Source organism: Poecile atricapillus, chromosome 3 (genome assembly GCF_030490865.1).
Source record: "Poecile atricapillus isolate bPoeAtr1 chromosome 3, bPoeAtr1.hap1, whole genome shotgun sequence".
Classification (NCBI taxonomy): domain Eukaryota; kingdom Metazoa; phylum Chordata; class Aves; order Passeriformes; family Paridae; genus Poecile; species Poecile atricapillus.
Window position 1 is genome coordinate 14,503,314 of NC_081251.1, and position 27,237 is coordinate 14,530,550.

At 37.3% G+C, this 27,237-nt stretch overlaps 1 protein-coding gene across 1 annotated transcript in view; it reads right to left on the bottom strand.

Moving 5' to 3' along the window:
- The window catches only part of GREB1 (growth regulating estrogen receptor binding 1), a 54,158-nt gene extending 31,314 nt beyond the window's left edge, over positions 1-22,844 (bottom strand). The window contains exons 1-15 of the mRNA XM_058835328.1: positions 22,688-22,844; positions 18,628-18,753; positions 17,728-17,904; positions 10,941-11,123; positions 10,522-10,665; positions 9,131-9,256; positions 7,160-7,244; positions 6,114-6,286; positions 5,765-5,950; positions 4,870-5,220; positions 4,055-4,183; positions 2,406-2,531; positions 1,761-1,958; positions 1,490-1,670; positions 401-593 (exon numbers count right to left, since the gene is read on the bottom strand). Coding sequence (XP_058691311.1) covers positions 401-593; positions 1,490-1,670; positions 1,761-1,958; positions 2,406-2,531; positions 4,055-4,183; positions 4,870-5,220; positions 5,765-5,950; positions 6,114-6,286; positions 7,160-7,244; positions 9,131-9,256; positions 10,522-10,665; positions 10,941-11,123; positions 17,728-17,904; positions 18,628-18,753; positions 22,688-22,844 — 2,535 coding nt within the window. The remainder of the gene's footprint in view (positions 1-400; positions 594-1,489; positions 1,671-1,760; positions 1,959-2,405; positions 2,532-4,054; positions 4,184-4,869; positions 5,221-5,764; positions 5,951-6,113; positions 6,287-7,159; positions 7,245-9,130; positions 9,257-10,521; positions 10,666-10,940; positions 11,124-17,727; positions 17,905-18,627; positions 18,754-22,687) is intronic.
- Positions 22,845-27,237: the final 4,393 nt, after the last annotated feature.

A 27,237-nucleotide genomic window follows, 5' to 3' on the forward strand; every position in this document is an offset into this window, starting at 1 on the left:
CCCAATTTTTCCCCTTTTCGTTTTCTCTCCCCACATATCCATATACATAGACAGACCAGCTATATGGAATAAGTATGCACACATATGAAGAAAATACATGTATGTACATATATTTATGCAGTAATGCACTAGAGACAGAACTGAAGATGATTTCCATTTATGTAGCTTAAAAATTTTTAGCAGAGCTACTAAGGTTTATGGAAAATGTGAAAGGAATAAAGAAAAAGAAAGTGAGAAAGTACAGAAAAGGAAAACTGAATTTGCCACAGATTGAACAAAATGTCATTCAAACTTCACTCTTATTTACAAAAATCATGGGGACTTCACAGTTTCATCTAGTACGAAAATGGAAAATAACTTTTAAAAAGCTCAGAAAAGCACCTGAAAGCATCCATCTTACATTGCTGTATGAAGAAGGCCAGTGGATCTCATTGTAAGGGCTGATATGAGTATGCTGTGTCTGCAGCGCATAGGGGAAGGAAGTCACATGGAGGGTCACAATATTTGGTGCCTCTTTCACCTCCCTGCAGTTCAACAGTCTATCAACAAGTCCTGCCGACAGCTCTGTTTGAGGATAAAGACTATGCATAGCACTGCAAAAAAAGAAACCCAAAACTCTCCAAAGTGATCAGCAAAAGGGAATATTTATGCCAGTGGAATAGCTTAAACCTGGATGTGGAAGTTAATGGAATTTAGGATTCTTCTTTTACCCTGAAATTATTGCACAGAAGGATAGGAAAAGAAGATGCAAATTATTTCACTGCAAATAAAAATTTCTGTGAGTCTGATAGGCTCTCTAACTAGCAAATTAGCAATCCCTTGCAGCTACCAGAATATGAGAGATAAAGGAGGAAAGGAAGCTGATGTGGCAGTTAGCAACAGACACATAGTACCGTAGTAACTTTGGTCAGTTAGTGCTGCCCCTTAACAAAATATAATTCTAACATATAAAAATCAAAACAGAAAACTACAGATGGTACGTCAGTATGATAGAAAAAGAGACAAAAAGCAAAGAATAATTATTCTTAGAGCAAATCACTGATTTTGGATAGAAAATAACTGGGAAATTTACAATCAGTTAAAACACTAGGTAGCAGTATTGGCTCACTAGTTGTCTACTCAGTGGGTTGAGGTTTTGCAAATTTTACAGCCCAGAGGACAGTAACAGAGGATAAGGAGCTCTGTGTACTTTCACAGGAAGCTTTCCTCTGAACAAAGGACAAACAGCCAAAGAAAAAAATAGCTGTGGCTGAAAGTAGATAAGGATGGAGAGCAAAAAAAGATTAAATGTTCCACTGAGGCACAGTATAATAAGCAGGGTAAGTACAAGTCAGAAAGGACCTTAAAACATGTTTATTCAATGCACAGGGAGCCAGAATTACCAGAAAGATGCGAAGAAAGATGAAGGAAGGGATAAATCTGACAACTAATCTTGAGTGATAATGCAGATAATAATAACTTCTCTAAAAACAAGTTACAGTTTTCTTACCTCATTAGATCCCAGTGTGCATGATCATGGATTAGGACAAACAGTGTGTGTGGATTCTGCATAGAGTTTTGTAAAAAGACTTTGAATTTAATTTGGGCTTCTGCATCTAGTTTCATAACATACTGTTCCACTCTCTGCTTTGTAAGATGTTCCTTTTCTAATCCAAGTTCTAATAATATACCTAAAAGAATGGAACAAGAGTCAGTATTTCTGGACATGAATATATCTAAGAATGTTGTGTAAATCTAAAATAAAGCTAACTAATGAGCACCTGAGTGCCAGAGATGAAACAAAGTCTGTTGATAAGTCACTTCGGAGGGTGGAACACAGATCAAGAAATCAATTTTCTCGAAGGAACCCAAATCAAGATTTTGAGTGCTGGAGTCAGCAATTGAGCAAATATGAGACAGCAATTTCTGAGCCACTGCTAGCTGGAATGGACGAATTTGATGTCGTTCAATCTCATAACCTGGAAAAAGGCAAAATTCTGTTTAGATATATGCCTAAAGTTTAATCTGATTCAAAATGTTAAGAGTTTGGCAAAGAATGACTGAACTACTCTTTAAAGTATTTTGCTTATTTACAGGAGTTCATTTATGAAAACCCATATAGAATATGCAACAAAATCTTTCTGAATTTGGACATTTTGGTCCCATAAGTGTCTGAGACCTGGAAGTGAATTTGAACAATAGCATTCTGTTACCACGGAAGTAAGACTTACAGCTTCAAACACTGCAATACCCAGTGGAATGAAGCACAACGTCCATCAGTGTAAATCTGAATATTCCAAGACATGAGTTACTGTTTGCCTCAGGGCCTTTGCCTTCTGGGCTCTACCCAGAGGGATCTAACTGTGCACCCAGAATTTGGTGCAGTGCCTTGCTCTGTCACCTCTTAGAAGATCCTCCTTACTCACTTGTACACACAGCTGTTCCAGCTCCATTCACTGCTGTTGGTTTATTTATTGAAGCAGAAAGTGATGAAGATATGTGTCCTTGGTTTTCTTGATGAAATTTCTCCAGCAAAAGATCAATGTCACCCTCTGTCAAATTGAAGGGATAATGGAATAAATGTTCATGTTAATAGCTGCATTTCATATTGATTTTGCCTTGTAGATCTTAAAAACTTTATTTGTTAGCTATCGTGCCCTTGGCTTATTGGCTGTTTTATACAAGAACCCTCTTGTTATTTTCTATTAAATCTGGTTTTACAGTTTATCACTAGTAAAATGAAAACCAGATCAGAGAATGACAAACCATCTCTGCAGACCAGCTAGGACATTTATGGAATGTGGCAGAAAATTACCCTCAAGGCCCTGATACAAACCAGCAAAAACAAAGACATGAAACTGGCTTAGTTTATGTTCAGACCATAGGTCCATACTGTTCACTAACAAGGATTACAAGAAAGTTGAGAAAAATCTGATAAACATTTCTAAAACTCTAACATTTTTGAGAGACGGAAAGAAAAGTAATTTCTAATACAGCCAAAAGAAAAACATGAGTTTTGTAGCTATACACCTTGCTGAAACAAGCACAGTATTTTTTATTGAAGTATTGCATATCTGCAAACATACCCATTTCTGTAGAGCAGGGGCCCTACTTACAGGTGAAAGCTATGCAGAGAATACAATATGCCTGACCCAGGCATTAGTATTTTCTCAGCAGTCAAAAAGATGTTTGAGTATGTCTGCAGTGAGCTCAGAGAGGCTCTGTGAAGAGCAGGCCAGCGAATATAGTTGGCAGCTATTTTTAGGATGCTCATTTACTTGTTCTGCTCAAACAATAGCAACAGCAAACAACTCTATGATTTTCTGTGACTCTCCATGGTTCTCTTTGATTTTGAAAACCATACTTTGAATACACTAAGATAAACAATACATAACTACAAGTTGATCTAAGGAAAATGAGATTCCCTTAAGTGACCACTCAAAATATAATGACAGATTCAGAAGGGTTCTTGTGATCTATTTACCAACATGATGTGAATGGCAAATAAAACTGTGACATCCCATTAGAAGTGACAAATATGCTGCATTTGCCCTAGTTGTGAGGTACAGTTTAACTTTCCACATGGTTTGATCTACCCCCAGATAATTCTGCCTGTAGTAGTTCTCAGTACACTCACCTAAAAATGATCCAGTAACCCTGTCCCTCTGCAATTTTCCTCTGTCCCAAGCATCACCATCAAGTTCACAGTATGGTAAGTTGAAGGGGAATATCCTACCTTTCGTAAAATAGCTCTGATCTATTCTGGACTAAATGCTTAGGGCAAAAGAATTTATACATTCATATGCATAGGGACTTGCATAATATAAGGATGGATTTGCATAGCTAAGAATAATATTCTCAGCTATTTGTTGGCCTATTTTTATGAAACCAATGGATTTTAGAAACTGACACTTTTAGGAGGAATTTCAATTCAACTGTACTTTCACAACTTTTCCTGCATTTTTCATGTATTTCTAAGCGTCTTGCTTCTGGTAAGGAAATGAGCAAAGGTATTTTCTCAGACTTAAAAGTTTCAGGGATTTGGAAACACGCCTCTTTACAACTTGTTAGGTACCTGGGCAGAGTGTGCTAAAGAAGGACCCCAGAGTTTCCACCTTCCCTGTGACCAGCTGATAGTTAACTTCTTTTTGGTAGTCTGAAGGACTGAGCATGCTCTCAGACAGAACTCTTGCCTGATACTTTCCTAAAACACAAGAAAAATAAAAAGGAATTTTTAAAACACTTCAAACTAAAGTTAAGAATATTCTAAGTCATAATAAAAGTACTCTACAGCTAAAAGAATACCACACATACAGAAATGGCAGGGATGAGTCTTTTATGTCTCCAACATATATATGCACCAGACACATGTAAAATAGATCCATGTTTTACAATTCTTTGCACTTCATTCCCAGTTTGGAAAGTATTTGTTGATACATGATATAAAAAGACTAGGAAAGGAATTGCCAATTATCTTACAATCACAATGAATTTCTGAATGGCCATTCATATAATTTATTTAATCGTAAGCAGGTTGTTGAAGGGAATGACATTGAAAGATCATCTTTTAGAAGGTAGGGAAAGGTTCTCTGTAGTAATATCCCAGCTGGACAGGGCAGAAGAGCTTTATGCACTGTGTGTGCTGTAACTCACGATTTTTTGTTTGTAGCCTTGTTGGTTGAGGTGCTTTGGTGAGAAGATGGGCAACACAAGCAGAATGTGGTTTGCTGGGGAGAGACCCAACTGTGCAGTGTCAGCCTGGGTTCATCAAAGCCCATTACTGGCTGGTCAAAGCTCTGCTTTGTGAGGCAACTCACTGGAACTCCAACCAAACCCCTCACCGCGCTGAATTACTCTGGTTTGCAAGGAGATACATCCTTGGGACATTACCTGTTATCACAATGCAGGAATCAATGGCTCGGTTTCTACTGGCACATATGATCACCACATAGTTTGTCTTAATTAATTTCCCTTCAATGAGTAGCTTAAACATTTCTGAAAGCCCTTCTGCCAGGGAGTAGCTGCACTCAATGATGTGGACACTGTCATTACAGGAGCTGGCTGCCAGCCCTGCCAGCCAGGGCAGCTGGGCTGAAGTCACCGGGGTGATCTGGCTGGGCACCTGGGGAAAGGCCTGGGGAACAGCCTGCTGGTACTGACGGATTTCAGACAGGTGCGATTCCCGCCAGGAGCGCATGAATATTTGCTCTAAATCCTCAATCAAAGGGACTTGGTCTGCAGCTAAAAAAAAAAAAAATAGGAGGGAAATATTATGGAACAATTAAAAAAAAGTGTTGAGTAAAAATATTTTTGTTTTTTAAAACATGTTTCAGATTCCTGCATGCATGACTTTGTTGCTTCTAGCAGATGTGAACCAAATTTTTCATTTTGAAATGCCTTTGTGATACTCAGGTAAAGCTGCCTTAATCTGAACCTGAGTACCAGTAACTAGAAATATTTAAGAGGTTGAACGCTGCCTGTCTCAGTATAATACTACTTCAAAACCACAGATTGTCTGCAAGAACAGTGAATTACAGCTCTTTTCCTTTAATTTTCATGCTGAGGCCCAGACGATAGCAGAAAATGAAATTTGTATGTTTATAATTCAATTTGTCTGGCCTTCAAGACATAGTTACTTCATTTTGTTCCATAACCATGAATAAAATAGTTTAATATCACATTATCAAAGACTCATATTTAGTAATGTCCTGCCCTAATATTCCCCTTCACATTTGCCTGCATGTGACTATTCAGTGCAGTCTATCTGGATGTAGAACAACCTTACCTAGTTGAACAAGGTAGTAGACAGTCAGTAACAGCTGCATTTCCTCAGAAATAGGCTGTATTGTGGATGCACCGTATTGTTCATATGCTCTGGATAAAGACTGAGAATTTCTGTAACAGGTGTACAACAAAGGACTCACTATCACATCGTTAATGTTCCCACAAAGATATGGGAAGTTTCCATGACCTACAAAATAAATGTACGTACACATCACATCAATTTCGTCATTTTCCATATGTGCATTAAACAGTTTTAACAGCCAACCTCTTAAAATGGATAGTGTTAGCAGTGTTTAGGGGTGGGATATATCTTTACATCTCTTGCCTTGTTGTGGGGCTGGGGGCTTTACCTTTAAAAATAACTGGTTTTGCTTTACAGATTTTCAGCAAGTTGTCAGGAACTGAGACTGGTTCTCCTGAGCCCACCATTGGAGAGGAGGCTGGTCCCACCAAAGGAGAATGGGGTAAGGATGACAGGCTTCCTCCATCTAAGATTTTAGACATATTATTACTGGAGTTAGGTCTGGTAATGATTTCCTCAAAGAGAAGTCATTCAGCATCATTTCACACCCACATTTGCTGTCAGTATTCACTGCTTTTTATGGCTCCATCAAATAGCTCATGACCTGTTATTACAGCCCACACTATTATGCTAAGTGTCTTGGAGGACTAATTATGTCACTGCAACACTGGACGCCCCACATGCATCTAAAGATTTTGAAATGTTTATAAACAAACAGTTCCAGGTATAAATGCATAAATACAGAGACTTATGTGATATTGTGCAGGCGTGATTACACGTGTAGCTATGATTTGTGAGTTCTGTGTGACATATTTAGTTTCACTCATTCTAAATAGTTTTTACTGCTATAGGAAAAAGAAAAAAAATAAGATTCAACGTTTGCTCAGGCATAACTTTTTAATGGTAATTTTAATGTAAAAAATAGTACATTAAGAGAAAACATTCTGGGGAAACTGGGTTTATTTCACCAAATGTTACTCTTGTTTGTATCATAAAATCCAAGTGCCAAGAATATTATGACAAATAATTGAAATGATGGACAGTACTGTTGTTATGATATGTTACTGAGTTATGATATTAATTTTAATATTCAAAAGGGGTTTTGGTGTCTAAAAATTGACCCTTGTCATCTGTTGGGATTTGTTAATGATTCGGTGACCTGAACCTGATGAGAGCTAGGCTCAGAGCCTCAAAAACAAATCAATGGAAACAAAGAACCTAGGTGAGCACAGAGAAATCTCTCATACGAATCTGCATGTGTCATTAAAATAATGCCTCTTTCCCCCCATTACTTTCTGAATAATGAAACAAAATCCTTACTTTGGGTATAGCTTACCATTTTTAACTCTGCTTGGAGCCTGTGGATTGAGCTGCAAGTTCCAAGTTTCAGTGGATGATGGAGATTCTGGTGACCAACCTTTATGGCGCTTTTTTGGAGGCCCTGTATTTGTTAATGTGCCTGAATGTTTCAGAGAAATATTAGAATAAAATGTATACAGGTTTGTGCATAGCAATTCACCATGTTGTGATAGACTGAATATATTCAACAAGTATGGTGGTAGAAAAGGTCAAGTCTATGAATATTATAATTGTGTGTGATTTATTTTACTTTGTTGTGTCCTGCTTAAATTTCTTGGAAATTTCTGGTGCAGAGAACTCTTAACTATCCAGATATTCCTTATCTTATACCAATGCATTCTCTCTACTAAGAAAAATACCATATAAGTACAGTAAGAGACATATTAAGAATCCTTAAAAGTATTAATATTTTGAAGTCAAGACTGTGGGCATTTTGGTCCTTTTATTTCCAAACACATGACACAGTGTTACAGGTAACTTATAGAAAAATAATATTCCCAACGGTTTCAGAGTAATAGTAATAAACATCTGAGTTCTTTTCAACAATTTCCCCATTAACTTGTTTTTTGACACTTCTTGCTGATTCCATCTATGGTTTTATTCCATATTAGTTGCTATCAAACTACTTCTACACCTCTGCCTACCAATGGATAGGTAGCTTCAATTTTTTTTCAGTAAAATCAACTTTCTCACAGTCCCTCTAGGAGACCCTGATGATGAATTTCTTTCATTTTTTGTAACGATTTTCTTGAGTTTCCTTGTGCACCTCTGCAAACTCTTAGAAAGATGAGCTTCCACTAACATCAAGTATTTCTAATCATTGTGAGTCAGTGTTCCTCTGGGAACTGCTCAGAAACTTGCAGGATTGAGCTATTTCTGTTTCTGGACATCGCTACACGGAGGTCGCAACACTCCTTCACCCTGCCAAGGCTGTATCTCCTGGCAGAATGGTTAGTCCCACATAAAATGCAAGGCAACATAAGAATTTCATATAAAAAGTGTGGGCTTAATTTTGAAAAATGTATTACAATTAAAGAGAAGCCCGAAGTCTTCAAATCTAGAAGAAGCTCATTCTCTTGCAGACACTCACACACAGATTTCCAAATTTTGGAGATTTTCCAGATTTGTCCCTTACACTTTTACCACGCGAGGGCAGCCTTTGGCCATTGCTGCTGCTCATCCTTTCACTTGTTTCCTGACATAGCCTGGGACAGTCACAAGATAGAGCAATACAAAGGATTTTATATTTGACAATGCTGTGCTCCTTCCTGCAGAAATTAATCCTTCTGAAATGAATAAGCAATAACGTGCTGCTGCATGGAAAAAAGAGATTCAGAGCCTGAATAGGCAGAGAAGGAAAATTTGCCTGTGATGCTGGCAGGGAAACTTGGGAAGACTGAAATAGAGCTACAGTTTGTTTCTAGCCATAGTGAAAACTAATTTTCTTCCTTAAACAAGCCAGTGGCACAGTTTGTGACAGAAAACAATTAACACAAATAGTAATAATGCTCCAGTGAGGACAGTTTCTTGAATTTGTAGCCAGTTGCCAAAGTCCAGCTCTCCATCCCATGGTGAACTGCAAGAGTTCAATAGGAACTGCAATAGGAATCATCCTATGAGTGATTACTTATAAATATTTCTTAATTCCCTTCACAAAATCTGTTGGTGAAATCAATGCAAATTGACACAGTCTTTAAGAACCTGGATTCAGAATCTGGTCTGTGTCTCTATTAAATGAATTAACTACAAATATGAGGAAAAAATCCAACTAATATTATTAACTATAACAAACTGTGGCTGAATACAAATAATTTTTTTTTTTCCCCTGGAAATTAATACAGAAAAAAGTATTGTGGTCAGAAAGGACTTGGAAGGGAATGGTAATTTCTATTTATTCAGGAAATTACAATCACGATGAAATTTATTTAATGCTTCTGTTATACACATAGAGTTTAGGGTTATTAAACAACAAATCCATACAAATACCTAACACTGAAGGTCTTGTCAGAGCAGACAGGTTATTTTTCATCAACTGCTGTTTAGGTGATTCCTTGCCATTATAAACTGCTGAACTGAATGCAGCTGTTGAAGGGATGTGATCTACGGCTGCAGCTGACAAGAAAAAAAACCCAAAGTATTTACACTAAACATTTCTAGGTCAAGATCATCAGTTGATATAACAAACCAATCATTTCATCATTTACTGTAAAAAAGACATCAGGATCTGCTCAAGAGTGAATACAATGCTGAATAAAACAATCCACTTCTGACCTCCTACTCCCAATTAAGTGCCTGGGAAAAATCTGATTCCTCAATTAAATGCATATGTCAGAAGCTGTAGCTTCTTTGCATGACCCTGGCTCTTACACAAAGTTTACTCAAGAACCAGGCAAAAGAGAGATGTTTAAAATTTACTGAGCCTCCACCCCAATCTTGCTAAGATTTTTTTAATCATGCTACATTAAAATTAAAAAAAGGGAACGGGGAGGTGTTCTTAAGCCTTTTAAGCCTAATATGCTTGTAATTAATGTAGGTTTTTTGTAACATCTGAGAAAAAAAAAAAAGGCAACCAGTTATCATAAAGAGATTGATGATTCTGGAAGGCACCAGTATATCACAACTATTTAACAGGCTTCTATCTCAGAGAATAGAATATAACCACCACAGATGTGCTTCAGCTCCCCTGTGTAAAAACCCAGGAAAAACCTCTAATAGTCGCAGACACTTAAGAGCTGTGTTCATTATGAAGAAGCTCAAAGAGATCACTCTAGCCTCTATCATCTATCACCTTTCATTTATGTCAAGTTAATGGAAAAGTAAAGGTCTCAGAAATAATTTTTAATACAAAGAAAGTTACAGATACTGACCATTAGTTTGTTTTTTAATATTAAAGCCACTTTTCTCAGCAGAAGAAAAAATTCACAAGTTTTAAAGCTGACGCCCATATAATGTCTGTTTTGGAAAGGATTCTGCTCATAGCATAAAACAGACTGGATCAGACAAAAAAAGCTAAAATTATGCTGGATTCTGTAACAGATGTCATCTGTGACCAGACAAGTGACTGCTGGAAAAATGCTTTAGAAATAAAGGCTTTTTGAAACATTTTGGTTTGGTCCAACTGTGAGCAAGCTGCAGAACACCTATTTATTATTTGCTAACCTTTTATACATAAATCTGACAAGAGAAAATGGACAGGGAGAAGCCTTCAAATAATTGCTTTCTTTGTAATAGGTCTCTAATTCTATTCAACATGTTTTATTAGGCAATGTGCTTACTTGTTTGTTTGCCTTTGCTTTCACACAAGCACACCCAAATACACAAGCACAGAAGAGTGAAGTGGAAGTGGAACCCCAGCGTGTTTTCCTTCTAAGAGGTACCTGTTTGCTGAGTCCCAGCAGGAGCACTGGGATTTGCAGGTGGGAGGGGCTCGCTGGAGGTGCTTCCTGAGAGGCCTGAACTTTCTGGCAATTGGAACAAGGTGCTTGAGCAGGTACTGGTTGAAGACTGCCGGCCTCTGAACTCTTTAACAACAAAAAAAGAACCTGTATCTTTCTGATAATTTCACACATGAATTGCTTAGAGGCTACAACACTTGGAATGAAGGAACCAATGTCTTCAGACATGCCAGGCTCATATTAGGTCAGACAATGGCTTTTACAGCTGCTCTAGCAGTCACCTGGCTTTAAAGAGCCTTTCAGATGATCTCTCTCAGGCTTTACAGAGACTCCAGTCCCCGTGATAGCTAAGCTTGGATGAAGAAAACCAGAGCTTGAGGAAGACAGCTTCATTATCTTACCTGCCCCTTTCCAGCAGATTACAGATCCTTTGGTCAGAGCTCCCTGTGCATTCCTGACCAGATAATACTTTAAGTGTTTCTGTTTCTTGGGCTGAGTGGTCAGTTTAAGATTAATGTGATTTGAGAATTCTGTAAAGTAGCAGAAACCCTTCTTGCCACAGCCAACACAATTGCCAGAGAAGCCTGATAAAACAAACAATACACATAATCCAGTGAGATAGGTGGGTCACTATTAATAACGTTCAAACATTATTCTTTCCAGAGGAAAGGTTGTATTTATGTTTTGGGGTTTTGGTTGTTTTGGGTTTTTTTTTTCACAAAGAGAATTTTTTAATGTTTTCCTCAAAGAAAGTATTTACGCTTTATACAGAAAGTGTATTGCACAGACTGCAAAAACGCAGTCCCATGTTTAAAAACAAATTAAATGGGCCATATTTTTCATTTTTTCACATATAAAAAGGTCACAATTGCTATTTATTACCTATCTATGAAAAGTTTCTGACTGAAGAGTGCTGAGTCAATTGCTTAACCCCAATTCAGCACTACAGCATGTAATATGTTTCACTTCTCTTTCAGTTTTCATTGACATATTTTTCAATTTCACTGAATTTCACTCAATTCAATGAAACATGCAATTAAGTCTCAAGAAATTAAGTCTATTTAACCTACTACATTGAAATAGATCTAAACATATTTAAGTAACAAGTTCCTACTACAGATGCTTTTTGAGAGAGGAGAAAATACTAAAGCGTTCCTGGGCTATTAATTTAAAATAGCTTTGTCAAATTATGGCTGGACTGTGTCAGCACTTCACAGCAGTTAAAACTATTTATGATTACAGGAACAAAGTGTCTGCAACTTTATAGACACAACAGAGACATAGTCCTTCCCCATAAAGCTTTTTGTAGTCAGGCTTTATGGGGTATTTCCAGGGATACTGCCATTTCCTCTCATTCTGAGATACACAGCTTGAGCCTCAACAAGGGGCTCATGGTGCTGATGTCATTAGCATCGTAAATAAAGGGCACTGCTCACACAGCTGCCTGAAGGGTCTTCCCTTTTTTTGTCCATTTTACAAAGTATTTCTTAAGATATTTTCATCTTCTATCAAACTAGTGCATTTGAAAATTATTATTACTATTATTATTATTATCCTATCCTGAGCAATTAAGAGATAATCTTGCCCATGGAAATTTTCTCTCTGTTCCCTTCACATGACCTGAAGTATGATCTTTTCTTTCATTTTAATCATATGTAATGCACATTTTTATGTACAATAATAGGAATTGAAATGAAAACGGTATATTCAGTGAATGCAAACATGGTAAAAGTAAAATAAATGTACTACACATAAGGTAGGCAACACCATCAAAAAGGAAAAAACTAGAATAAAGGATCAATAATATGGTAAATGAAATTAAGAGCCATTTATGACATTTATTATTTCAATCCCATATCTCAAACAAATTAAATTTACAAACTTATGGTCAATACTTTTTTCTTTCTGTAAAGTACAAGCACTGAAACATAATATTCTGTAAACACCTGTTGCTTGTTTTTCAACCTGAGCACTTTCATTAGTTTTCAAAAGGTTCAAAAGAATTTATTAAAAACTAAAGTTGATGTGGAGATTGGTCTCGTATCCATGGGAACAAGTGGCTAACAGCCATTGAAAGCTGCCTATTATCTCTCTGATCCTAGTCAGTAGGATGATAAAAGTCATTGTGACTCATAAAATCAGGACAAGTCATGACTTTGCAGAATCCTCTGTGTTATATCAGTCAGCACAAAAGCATCTGTCTAACATCACAGAGCCTAGAGTAGGTGCAATAAAAGCAACTACAAAAGGAAACAAGATTAGAACAGATGGGGCAAAAGCTGTAGAGTTTGTATGAATTTTATGCTGATTAAGAAATCATCAAAAATGCTTTTCCTAGTAAATGAAAACTTCCCATATATTCGGCAGCACACAGAGCATCAGAACAGCAGCACAGCAATTTTTGCCTGGTTGCCACTTACAAGACTACATGTTTTCAAATTTACTCTTTGCTTTTTTCCAAAAGTACACTTTCTAGGTTTTATCATTTTGCTGGGAGTGTCAAGCAACTTGACAAAACCAAATGCTGAAGTATTTCTGCAATCCAAGTTGAACAGTAGACACAAAATCTTGTCATTTGGACTTGATGTTTTCAGATCACTTTTGTAAATTACATCTGTCCAAACCAGATTTAGCAATAACTTCTACCTGAAAAATACCTTTTGCCCTAATCACCTATTCTTAACTCTGCGGCATCTACTGGAAAATTAGTTTACACTCTATATAGCATACAGGTGAGGCCTAGTAAGGATTAAACAGATTTAAATTGTCCACTTGTCTTGAAAAGCTCTTGGAAGATATTTTATACATTTATTTTTAATTTTCCTTCAAGTCAAATTATCATCTTTCACCTCAAATTTCTCTAGCCCCTCTGAGTGAGATTCAGTCCTTTCTTGCAAGCTCCTGCCCTTTTCCATCCCATTCCCTCTGACTGACACTCTTTGGTGACAGCCATTTCTTCATGAATGCAGCTCAGCCCTGACCCCACAGATAGAACACAGCATGCTCTTACAGTTCCAGTGCAATGAAATGCTGGTCAGTATTTCTCACTGCAGGGCTCTGCCACCCCTGCTCCGAGCATTTTATGTGGCAGATTGAGTAACGAGAACCCAAACATTTCACCATCCTCCTCTGAACACCCTGTTCATGCCATGGCCCAAGCCAGCAGCTGATAGAGTGGACAGCCTTTTTCATAAACAAGCTGCATTAAATATTCTTCCATACATTATAGAGAGGACAAAGGTCAGGGGAGTTGGGGCAGCCATAAGGTGACTCAATATATCTATGTCATGGGATTGATTTCACAAGAGAATTAGAAATCAATGCCTGGAGTTTAGGGGCTAAAAGCCTTTCACCTTTCGGTCATTGGCTCATACCAAGCTCAGTTCAGTTGTGACTAAAGGCTGCTTCCCTCTGAAATTTGTTTAATCAGAAGGTGTTTGATTGTATCTGTGATTTATCATATGCATTTGCTTGAATTTGCTCACACCACAAAGATCAATTGTCCATTATTTAAAAAGCTCTTCCACAGCAGGGACCTTGCACTCTGGAGAAGGACCTTGGACCAGAAGGTTATGAAACCTGACCTCCTTCTCACTGATAAATGGTTCCTTTGGATCAACAGTAAGCTTGTGCTAGGGATAAAGGGAGGACTTCAGAATGGAAGGATATCCACCCAATATTTCATAATCAAATCTTTCATAATGTGGCATAAAATTTTCTTCTTGTTTCTCTTTTAAATGAGTCACAGGTTTTTAATTAACATTAATATTTTGGTGGAAAGTTTGCAGCTTGCTTAAACAAATGATCATATTTTCAACTTTTCACTACAAGTATTTCTTCTTTTCAGTTCTACTCACAGAAAAAGGCACACAAACACTGACAATGCTCCACAGTTTTCCCACCTACACAGTACCATTCCATTTGAAGACTGAAGTCCTAAGTTTGAAAAATGAATAAAATCAATATGATAAAGCTGGATAAATCCATTGAATGGAATCTCGGTACTATTACAAAAGCCCAACAGATCATTGCATATTTATAAGAAGCAGTCACAGTATTTTATACTACAATGTTTTCATCTTACATGCAGCTTACAATGCAAGCAAACTAATCTTTTCCTCTGTCATTTTGACCTCAGGGACCCACTGGAAAAAAAAAAGGATTTCTTGTTCCCTGCTAGGAAAGTAGGCAGCTGTTTGGTCTTTTGGAAAATGATGAGTGAATAGCTGCTTTGTTTATCATGAGAAACTCCCCTGAAGAGTGAGAACTAGAGAAAAAAAACCAAAACAAGAAAAGAAAAAAAAAAACCCTTGGGAGTGATACATGTTTGCTGCTTTAATTAGGAAACAATAAATATCTCATTATCACAGATCACTTCCTCCATCTAAGCATTCCTTTAGACTGCATAAAACCCAGGAAACAGCTTCCTAAAGGCAAAAACCTGAATCTGTTTTGCAAAGCAGTTAAACCTGTGATCTAACATGATTAACAGAATTACACAAGGAACATGCCTAGAGACAGAAAACATTTTCCTTGTAAAAAATATAGTCTTTTTCCAGAAACTGTTGATGTTTTCCTCCTATGGAATAATACATCAATTGTAAAAATTTAAAAAAAAACAACCTCCAACGGTAATTACTTTCAAATCACAAGCACATCTGTCTTGATGGTGGGACAGATTAGTAGCATTATCAATAAAATGGCACATGCCCCAGAGGAATGTCAACAGCCCCAAATGGGAACAAGATCATAAGTCAAAATCTGGCCCTGAAAACTACTGAGACATTTCCTGCTTTCTTCTGGTCTTTTGGTACAATCCACAGGCAGCTTCACAAACATATGCAGCAGACCATAAGAAATAAGGAAACTATTGGGTGACTCACTGGTGTCTTCTCTCTTTAAATAAACCCTTTTGAAAAAAGTCAACAGCACTGAGTAATAGCTGCCTTACAAAAATACAGTACATTAAGAGGAAAAAGCATGAAATTAGGCGAAGTAAACCAGTGAGGCTGAAGGGTTACAAATCCTGTGTCCCATTACAAATCTGTGTCAACAAGCCTTACTAGAAGTGTGGGATATATTCTGACTCATGACAGCTAATTTCAGTTCAAAATGAATACAACTCAATTTCCCTCTAAACTCACAAAGGCTTAAAGGGACCACTTTCCATGCTGTTTCAAAAGGCTAGCTTGTTTGATGGAGTACTGCCTAAAATCAGAATACCAAAAATAAGGCTTCTATGCTGTCTTGAAAAGCAAGACACTAAATAGTTTCCTTTCTTCAAATGACATGTTTTCAATTTAAATCTACTGCCAGACAGAGATCACTGTGCTACATTAATAGATTATTTAGAGCAATGATGGTTCTGGTTTTTATCCCACTGTATGTCTGAAACCATGAGACTATTCATGTCTGCTTCTAATTTTACTTCCCCTAATTTGACTTCCAGTGGCATTTGAAAACCTCAATCAATCATTTCTATCCACAGTATGCCCTATTGTACAAATAGTGTACTATCCTCACGTCCATATGATATTATTTTTTTATTAAATGATTTATTATGATGCGTAATTTTTTTCATTAGATTAGGGACCAGGAACATTATTTTATCTCCATCTTCCAGATGAAGACTTCAGATCTTAAAGTATGTAAGTTCTTTTATATTTGAGCTTCTTGTAGAATACATAAAAGTCATACTTCAGAGTTAGTTTGCTAGAATTGTCTGCAAAAGAACGTTGTTCACTGCGGTTTAAGTGTACAACAACAGTCAAAAATAAGCATTTAAATGGTTTCAGGAAACTAAAATGTATTAAATAAGCAAACTGAGGATGCAAGTAGCATAAAACCCTCCCAATTATGTTCCTGTTGCCTTTTTCTGTTCTTGTTTAGCACGCAATTAACAAATACACTACTTCCTCTCTGCTAACAGCCTAAGGAGCTTAAGCTGTTAATAGTGCTAGCACTGAATGACTTGAGTGGTACAACATTCCTGTCTTTATCTTTAAAATGACAACACGTAGGTGATTTACAACCCTCCTAATTCTTTTACAATCACTGGTCAAATACACTGTGACCAATCCAATTCTACAAGATCACATAGGAAAAGAAATTACTGTACATAGAATCACATTATGCACCTTCACACTCCACTGTCAACCCAAATGCCTTGAAGAGCTGCTCAAACTGAGATAACAATTGAGTTCATGTCATATCCCTCAGTGTCTGTGAAAGAAACCTCTTAAAATTCTTGGGAAATGTTTCCCTTTTGCTATTCAAAGCTTAGATTGGTGCACAAATATATGATTAATCATTTTTTTGGTTAACTATGAAAACAATATATATGAACCTGAGAGTGTCTGATTGCAAAATGAGTTCCCCCTCCAGTTATATGGCACCTTTCCCAATATAAAAATATTCCATTTTAATAACATTAATATTCATTTAATTAATTCACATGATTGCAGATTTTCCCTATTTGGCTTAATTTGGATGACATTAATGGCAATGAGAAAGACTATAAAAATAGATAGAAGGACCTTTTTTTATATCAGAAGTTGAACATTTAAGTATATTAAACACAATAAATTGAAGTACCCTCCTAAGAGTATTTTTCAAACAGAGTATTAACTGATTACACATATAGGAAAAATTTCAACTTATAATCACTTGTATTTATTTATATTGTGATGACAGCAAAAAGTCATAGGTTAGGATCCAGAAACCAGGCTATTGTTCAAACACAGTGAAAAATATTGTCCCTATCTCAAAGAGATAAATTGAAATGGTCACTATTTTTTCTAGTCTAATCTATCATTTAACAATTTACATGTATATAAGAGCCTGAAATTTCCACTTGGCAGGCCTACAGTCTGTACACATCTGTATTTGGGAAACTAAAATAGTCAGAGGCAGCAGTTCAACCAGTCCAGTTACCAGATGTGCAGTTCCAGCAACCAGGACATGCACCAGTCAAACAGTGACTTTAGCCTTGGACTAATGGACAGAAGGTGATGAAGCATCTCTGATGAAGAGGCTCACTCTGTATGTTTCCAAAGCAAACACAGCCAGCTCTGGCTTATCTTCTTGTGCATGACCTGTGAGCATTACTGAGATGTGGAACAGAAATAAGATCTGCTGAACTCAAAAAACAATTAGCTATTAACTGAAGCCACAGAAGAATCCACTTACCCAACAGGGCATTGCGCCCATTGTCATCTGGCAGGAATCTTTTATCCACAGCACACACTAACAGGTGATCAGGTAAATTTGGTGACTTTGCACCAACAAGTAAAAATCCAGATGGCACCTCAATATGTTCATTAGAAATTGAAACCAGTCTCAAATCTTTACCAGCCTGGCAGAAACCTAGAAAAAATCAACTCAACTTATTTTAAGTTGACAAGATGTTTTTGTTTCCTGCTCGCAACTCTCTTCATTAAAGGACTTCCTATATTTTTAATGAAAAACAACATCTTATCCCCTAAGATCAAGGGCATACTAAAAGATAATTTTCATCCCTGTATTTTGGTCAGCCATAAACAAACAAAAATTAAAAAATGTACAATGAAGTTTCTCTTGGTGGTAGTTTGTAACCTACATATTTATGGAACTCACCACTATCATAACTTAGCTCAGACATTCAAAAAGGGAGAAAACAGTCCTCAAAATCTGTGAATTTCACCAGCTTTTCCTGGCTTTTCAAATATTTTTTACGGCTTCATAGAATAAGATACACTTTAAACAGAAAAAAAGTGGTGATAAACAACTAGAAATATCACACTCATTTTAGCAAATGCCATGCCTGCAAACTTGACATTTAAGGGGCTATGTTGCCTAAGAGAACAGAAGTTCTGCCCTTGTGCCAGGTGTTCCAACACAAACGCTTATCTGGCACTGAACAAAGACCCTGTCAAATAGAAGAGCAACTAAGAGCAATCCAGCTTTATCTGGCAGGTAATGAACACTGACATTTTTAGGATTTCTGTATCATATAAATTATCCCATTCTAACAAATTATAGGGGACATAGCCCAAATTCTACCCTTTTCAGTAGGGCAAATGCTTTTGACTGCACGGTTTGTACTCTTACCATCAGTAGTGCAACATCCTTCTGGGGGAGGCTTCATCTGGTAAGAAACAGGAGGACTGCTTGATTCTGAGCCTTCTTCTTCCTCCTCTTCTTCTTCCTCTTCCTCATTATCTGCTCTGCTGCCTGCTGCAAATTATCATAGTATAAATGACTTGGACAACAGAAAATGCTGGCAACAAACCAGTGAGTGAACAGGGTGACCCAGTTACAGAAAGTATGAGAGCAAACTGGATTCCCTTCTCTTGACAATGAGTTGACTGTTGCCAGCTCTTTATAGTTGTTGTTCCTTAAAGCTCCAACGTCTCGTCATGCTTATGATAGAATGTCTTTCACCAAGAAAATAAAGATGTTAGTTCCTGGGTAAAAGAAGTTCAAAAGCATGACCCAACTGCACCTCAGAAAATAAAACACCCTTAAAGGACAAATGAAAAGAAGCCTCAACTTACTAATTTTTTTAATCACATTATTTTAAGATAAGTGCACAATTTTTAGGGGACTAGGTTCTAACGTTTGAACTCTTGCTGATCAAAACAGTGTAACTGTATCTTTTGTTTATAATATTAACAGCCAATAAAACCCAAAGTCATTACTCCCTGACACTTTAGAATGTCCTGGCTACAGTCCAAGTACAGTATTTATTAATTAGGTATTGACCATGTCCTTGGTTTTGTACAGGACATTGAAAAAACAGTTCCTGCTTGAAACTAGTTTCACCACAGATCATGCCATGACCAGAACATCTAACTCTCAGCCTGTCTGTCTCCTACCAGAATCCAGAGCTCCAAGTAATGCACTGACACTCCTTGTATAGTGTCAAGGAAAGGCAGATGTTCAGGAAGATGATTCACACCAGCCTCTGCTTGGACTGTGCTAGTCCAGGAGGCACTATGGAGGCAGTACTGAATGCTGGAGAGGAATACAGGATGTAAGCTTCAATTTTTGGAATGTGTTAGGTGTGTTTAGAGGGCTTGATTGCAGTGTGTTTCACCCCTTCGACTGCAGACTGCCTCTTTCCTTCTCTCCATCCAAAGGACAATGTTTTTTCAGGCATGATGCAACATCTCCAGCAAAACATACTGACCAATGGCTCCAGCCCTTCTTATGGCTCAGATACACTCATGGCAAATGAGACAAACATAGCAACCAGAGGAGAACAATTAACTGGTGAATGGGAAAAACACTTCTACAGACAGGACTGAGGAGCATTTTACATACAAGAAAGGCAGTGCACAACTACTAAGTGAAACCTGTAGGATTTATGTCTTAGGCTTGTAGGCTTCTACATGTCTGTAGGGACTCATTTGCAGCAAACACAGGAGCTTCTTCCACTGACAAAATTGGGTGGTGAAGGGCTGCAGGTACTTGGGGACCAGCAGGAAGCTGAATACCTGCTTGCTGGGGCAAGTAAGAGAGCAGTTAGGCACTGACATTACTCTGTTGATCCAGGTTTTAGTCTTGAAACAGAAAAACAGTGAAGCAGTGCACTCATCCTCCAAAGCCCAGAGCCAACTGGACACACTCTCTTTACTTCAATTGACTTTGGATCAGGTACTCAGAATCCCATAGGATATCATCAAGGATTTCTCTTGTCCTTGTATGACCCTCCTCAGAATATCCTTTTATTTTATTGAAAAATTATTGTACAATCAGCTAGACAACAACTATAGGATAAATGAGAACTAGGGAGGAGAAAGTAAATCTGGAGTCGGAAGATTTATCTGTCAAGGTCATTAAGATTTACAGTCCAATCCTGAAGATGATTTGAAGGGTATGTTTGCTTTTGAACTCTGAACATAAAGCTCCAGTCCTGGTGCACACAACTAAGAACAGAACAGTAAACACAAGTGTTTTAAGGGCATGGTCTAAAGACAAAAATGCTGCAACTGAATGAAGGGAAAAATGAAACTCTTCATCTATGCTATTTAAGCAAAGGGTAAGTTATGTGTTATAACTTAAAGTAACATACAAATGCAATGCAAAAGGGCTGAGTCTGTCTCTCCTTTCCTTCCCCTTGCTTCTAAACAAGAAATCCCTTCACTTCATTCCAGCTCTGACACTTAATGGGGCCTTTGCTGAGCTATCCCAGCTTGCTAAGCAGCAGAAAGTCTAACTAAGGAAAGAAAGACCAATAAAGACCAATTTCCTTTTTTTCTTTTTGCTGGGTTTATGTATTAAATTAGCACAGTGGAAGATCCAAAAGATGGCAAAATCATGAAAAGGGAGAAAACGATGATGATGTATGGATAGACAAAGTGAACAGAACAGGATGGGTTTTATTTCCCCTTTGGACAGAGCTAAACTGTGAAGTCTGTTCAACCACAATAGGTGATTCAAGAAAGAAACAGAAAATGGAAGTGGAGACTAAGAAATAAGAGAACTACAGCATTTTCAGTTCAAAAGTGGGAAGAATAAAAAAGAAAGTACTCAAGCATGAACTGCTGCCACCTGTAAAGGGTTTCATTAGCATTGCATAAGCTCCAAGGATGTCTCTCTGATTCAGGTGCCTCCTGACCCTCAGAGCATAGGGATTCATGTAGCTAGAAGTGGAAGATTCAATTTCTGACAAGGCTGCAGTACATAAGAGCAGCTTGAAGACCTCTTCCACCTGAGGAACAACCTAGGAGGCACTCTATTATAGGTCCCTTCAAAGTTCCCCTTGTCTGAAACTTTCATGAAAGCAATGCTCTCTGTCAGGCTGTTATGAGACTTTTAATTACTCTTCAATTCTGTTTCTATTAACTACAATGAACACAGAATAAGCCCCTCAAGGTTTGCAAAGTTCTTTGAAAATCTTGAAAGAAAGAAAAACTATAGAAGTGTGAAATTGCACTTTTGTTCCTCAACAATGCATCTGCTCCTGTGGCACCTTCCCAACTGATGTTATAATCAATTTTGTGACATCACAGCTACTGTGGAAGTTTATTAAATCCTTATGGAAGGGTTTGATAGAAGGATCACTTTGTGTAGGGAATAAGCAGCATATATATTTAAACAATAAATGTATATTCATTATTTTTTCCTATATTAGCAAAAAAAAAAAAAAGAAAAAAAAAAAGGAAATTACTAATGATGTGTGAGCAGATTTAGTTTTTTCCCAGAAATATTCACAGCTGTCACTCAGGCATTAGCAAAGACCTTAATCTGTGCAAAATACTTTTATCTGTTGCTACTCCTTGGCCTGATTTTGTGTGCATGTTGTGTGTTACTGTGGACCTTTAAGCATTTCTCACTGTAACTGCAGCAAAGTATGACAGGGAAGGTAGATGTAGACAAAAGACATGATACTCCACCCTCTTGACAGGAATGAGTAAATAATCAAATTATTAAACATAACCTTCCACCACCATTGTAATGACATGCACACACCAGTAAACTCAATGGAAACCGTGAAACCACTACAAATAACAGACACCAAACACCAAACTGCATCATGAGTTTGCTTATCAGATCCATACAGTCCATTTAAACCATATTACTGGGAAAGCAGGCTTTTGTAAACACACACACCAATTCAGTGAAAACTCCTACGTGTTAAATACACATTTGTGCAGGGTTTGTGAGAGTAAACATCCTAAATTTTTACTTTTGCAGCCACAGAATAACTACAAATATTATGCCTGAAGTAATTATAAACCATATCAAAAACTAAGAAAATATTTCTGCTGTATTTATGCACACTGAAAATTCGTCTTAGCATATATGTTTTATAAACCTATTATGGGTTTTCTATCATTTACTGTGTAGACTATAAATTATAGGATACCAGATTTATGTTCCAATTCTCCAAAGACTTCTCCACAAATGTAATTGAAAAGCTCCTAGAACTTCAATTTTTGTGTATAGATGAATCTGAGCAAGTGGCTTAATTTTGTCAAAATGAAAGACAGTGCAGTTTGTATTTTTAATCCAATTCTAATACATATATATTTTCAGATCATAAAAACATCCAAATAAAAACTTATGTTTATCCATATTATGATTTATAATGTGTATGCTGAGCTGTGGCTGAGCAAATAGCAGAACTGCCTTTGACAGAAATAGAAATTCCATTTTTTCCTACCTTCCAGTGATGATAGTTGGTGTTCAGCTTCCAAATACAGCTGAGAAAAGATTGGTCTGGGAACTAAGTTGTTTGAGCGGAGAGAGGCCTCAATAGAATTATGCAACACCTCTTCAAACCGTGTTGTCTTGAGCTGACCAGCGTAAGAATTTCCCATCTTCTCAAAAAAAAAGAAAAAAAAAAAAGACAAGAAGAGCAAAAGGAAAAAGAAAGATATTACAATTTAAGCACTCAGAACTCAATCACTGCATGCTGATGCTAGGCTCAACATTTCTCATGAAAGAGAAATGCTTCATTGTCCACAAAGAAAGGCAAAGAACATTAACAGCAGCAGTCACTAGCAGATCCTGCTGGTAAATTACAGGAAGTTATCTAAAAGTAACAACTTTCTGCAATTCAGCAGAAAGGCAGAAAGCTTTGGCACCTTCTTGAAAAAATGACTAGAAATCTGACTCAAGTAATTCCTTGATTAATATAGCAATTGAGGAGATGCATTTTCAATAGTCATCAATCTATTGTTAAACAGCCTTTTTGTTTCAAGCAATTTGAACAGAATAAATCATCTGGGCAATAGCACAGTTTTGTGTACTTATCTTTGCATGCTCCATCATGGCTGAACACTGGCTAAAGCAGTTCACCATATCTTTTAGAGGTGCTGTCTCATAAATAATGTAGCATTGCTGTAACCCAGAGACAGTGAAATATAACTTTTACTTTTCACCCTAAACAGTATTTTTCCTTGTAAAAGACAGCTGCTTCTTCTTCTTGTTAGAATGAAACATTAACCATCCACTTGCATTGATATTGCATTCATTTATTTATTAGGACTTTACTTTTAGTGAAACCATGTAATTTATTCATTCTGTCACTGAGCGGACAGTCTATTCCAGCTGAATATTCCATGGACTTAACTGACGCCTACTTTCCATAGGGAACACAATGAACTGGTGTAACCAAAAGCCATGTCAGCTTTCTTTCCCTATTACAAAGTAGCTCTTGCCCTGGGCCCCATGTCCTTTCCCTCCTCAAGTAACTGTGAATAGAAAGCATGAAATGCTTCCTGTTTGTGGCAGTAATTCCTAAACCCTGAACAGCCCCTCCTCGACACCGGCTACTGCTTGGGAAATCAGCCTGTTGGGAAGCATCCTGTAGGACTCAGTCAAGCAAAAGGAAAACCACTGTGAAGCCACATACTGCTTGTAATTGAAAAAGGGAACAACAAACTTGCGGATTTGGATATCTTTTTATGATTTTTAAAGCATATTTTACATATATAATCATATTTTAGTGTACTGTATGGAGAGTATAGCTGGTACTACATGATATAACATTGCTATAATAGATAGACACAATATTACTAGAACCATAATGAGAACTATAAAACAATGGAGGCAGCACTGAAGAAAATTATTTAGAATAAAAGAAGGCACTACCAACAAAATATTCATGTATATACACAAAATCAGATGGAGAAGGTGCACTGAATAGTACTGAAGTATCCATTTGGTAAAGGGTAAATGGGAAGCAGTAAAACCTATTGGAGATGTTCACTGTTAATACAGGAAATCAGGCTACATCTTCTCCAACACAGAAAGTAAATTACAGTTCCCATGCCACACTGATATGAATCCTCTGCTCTTTTTGAGTACTGCTTCCTCCTACACCAAAGGCAGCTGAAGACAATGAGGAAATTGTCTTCAATTGAAATGGCATCAGCAGTGTCCTTAATGAGCATTATCACAGGTTTATGCAGGAAACCCCAGGTCAGCTCTGAAATGAATTATACTCAATATTGAACACTTGCTTAGGATTTATAGAGCCCATGAGAAGTCAGAAAGGAAACCCTGTATTTAATCCTGATGGCAGAAACCAGCATCTTATCAATGTGATGTTACAGGTAAAGAATCAGTTAAGATTATATTATTTGTGAAAGAGGCAGGTTTTGGAATCCTTTGCAAGACAAGCATGTTTGTCTATTAGGCAGCCAATTTAATGTTGTGAATGGGTTGGTAAAAAGAAATAAAAATACACTTTCTGAATTTGTAAGCATTCATATGCTTGTGTGACCTTACAATCAGTGTAAACTCAATCATAAACCCAGGAACCTATTTAAAAGATGAGATAAATATTTTTTAGCCATTTTTCATCATCAAACATACACCACTGGAACCAGAAAATGGGCATTACATGAACCTTTTTGCCAGCACCAATCTCTGCTGGTCAGAGTCCCACTGACTTAATTACAAGAGAAATTACTTCTCCGAAGCAAGCAAAGGAGAAACCATTTCCCACTAACTATACGACAGTTGTCATCCCCTCTTTTCTTTAGGGCTGCTCAGACTGTGGTATCTGAATTGCCCATTGCTGACTCCATGGCATCAGGAAGCAAAAACTGCATCCTATGTCCCTGCTTCAATGAACTCAGCACTCCCAGCCGCGATTCATGTTTCCCTTGGATACAACTGTGTGCCACAGGCTAAACTTTCAAATGCTTGTGAAAGTCCGAGCCATGCACATAGACAGTGACCAGATCTACTAAAAAAACCCCAAACACTGACACAAAAGGATTGGCCCTCGACCCCATCTACTGATAAATCAAAGAGCACCTATCACATGGTCAGTTTCCATGGAGAGCATGCAGAGGAAAATACTTGCCAATTTAAGGAGGGGGAGAAAAGGCAAAGAGCTGGACCTTGAAGAGCCTCATAAAAGCATGATAAAAAGAAAAAAACTACTCTGAGCAACTTGGGAGCCTAAGAAAAAATTACAGCTACAAATGAAGCAGGTCAGGCAAATGCCTTAGAAACCCATGGATAATGCTGGCAAAGAGAGATGCTCAGTCCAGGCACCTGAAAATATAAGTATAAATTTGTTAGTCACTGAAAGGAGCATCTCAAATTCCAAATAAGGAACTCTCAGCATTTCAGTGGTAAACAGGTATTATGTGATTAAGAAAAATGGGGACCTTCTTATGGGTGAATGTTTGTCATGTATGGAGTCAACTTCAAGTTCAACTGCAGTTGAACTAGTCAGGGTTTAAGAAAACCCAGTATGAGCCTGTCCTGAGTGCTGTGATGTAAGTAAGGAGTTCCCCCAGCCATCAGGGCAACCCCTATCACGAGCCATGGCAATGACTGGTCACAGTAGGAGAGGGCAGTGGCCAGCAGCAGAAGGACATTCAGTCCCAGCACCCAGATCCTGCAGGCAGATCTTTGCATAGTGGAACAAAGACAGCAACACATTACTGATTTTTGCACTGAGGAGCACTAGGGTTTTGTGAAGACTGAAGATCGAGCACAGCAAAGCTAGTGCTCCGGACAAAATTAATCCTGCACCTAGGACAGACTGGGTATCCTCAGGAATGCTATGGACTTTAGAGCATCCAAAGTAATCCAGGGCTTTTAGCAACTCCCTTTGAAACAGACTGATAGATAAATCCTGCCCTCAGCAGAAACTGAGGAAACTAAAGAGTATATGCAGGCTGTGTTATGCTGACTTAAAAAAAAAAAATAATCAAGGTAATTAAGTGGGAAATTAGGAAGATCTGGTTGATTACTAAGAAATTCAGCCTTAGATACAACTTACAAATTATTACAGGTGGGAATGTTTCATATTAAGTTGCAAGTTTTTTGCTTTACACAATACAATCAACACTGCTACTTTACTACATTAATCCTTTCATTATTGCTGTATAACAGTGAATATGTTTTCCATGTTTGAGCAGCCAGCTTTCATTCTTTTGAAACAGTTTAATAGAGTAATTTCTATTGTATAATTTCTAAGAAGAGAACAGCAAGATGTTCTCATGCTCCCCAACAGAATTTGCTATCACTATGACAAAACGCAGTCTTTTGCTTGCATAGAAAGAAAGGATTTGTTTGCATGGACAATGGATTTAGGTATCTAAAAGGCTATCTATTATTTTTTTTTCCTGTGAGATGGGAGAATGCATTATTTACTGCAGGTTAACAATTTGTTAACAGAATAGTACCAGAAAAGTTGTGTGATCCTTTTGCCCTTTGAACATAAGTTATATTCATAAAGTAACACCCAAAAATCCATCAATATTTGTACAGTTCAGTAAAGTCCCTAGTAATTCTTTAAAACCTGTATTAAAAACATCAGTCTAAGAGGAAAGAAATCTTAGGGTAGGGGCTTGTATGTAAATATAACTATAAGAAAAATAAATTTGGAGAAGCCCAAAACTGGTTCTTTTCAATCGTAGTGACACATCCTGCAAAATCCTCCTCATTGTCCTCACAGATTCAGTCCAACCATGAAACACCACAATTTACACTTTTATATCCATGAAGCTATCTGTAATTACAGTGCTTTCTCTAGGTTTGGATTTGAAAGAATAAATTATTTTTAATTTCCTATATTAATGTGTGTCACGTGTAGAAGTGATACCATGTGGTACCTATTTCCCACAGGCTACATAAAATCTATTCCCACAGGTTATATAAAATTCTTGTTGCAGGAGAACTAAAAGGCACTGATATTCAGCCCCCAGCAGACCACATTATTATAGGTTAAGTCTTTACTACTAG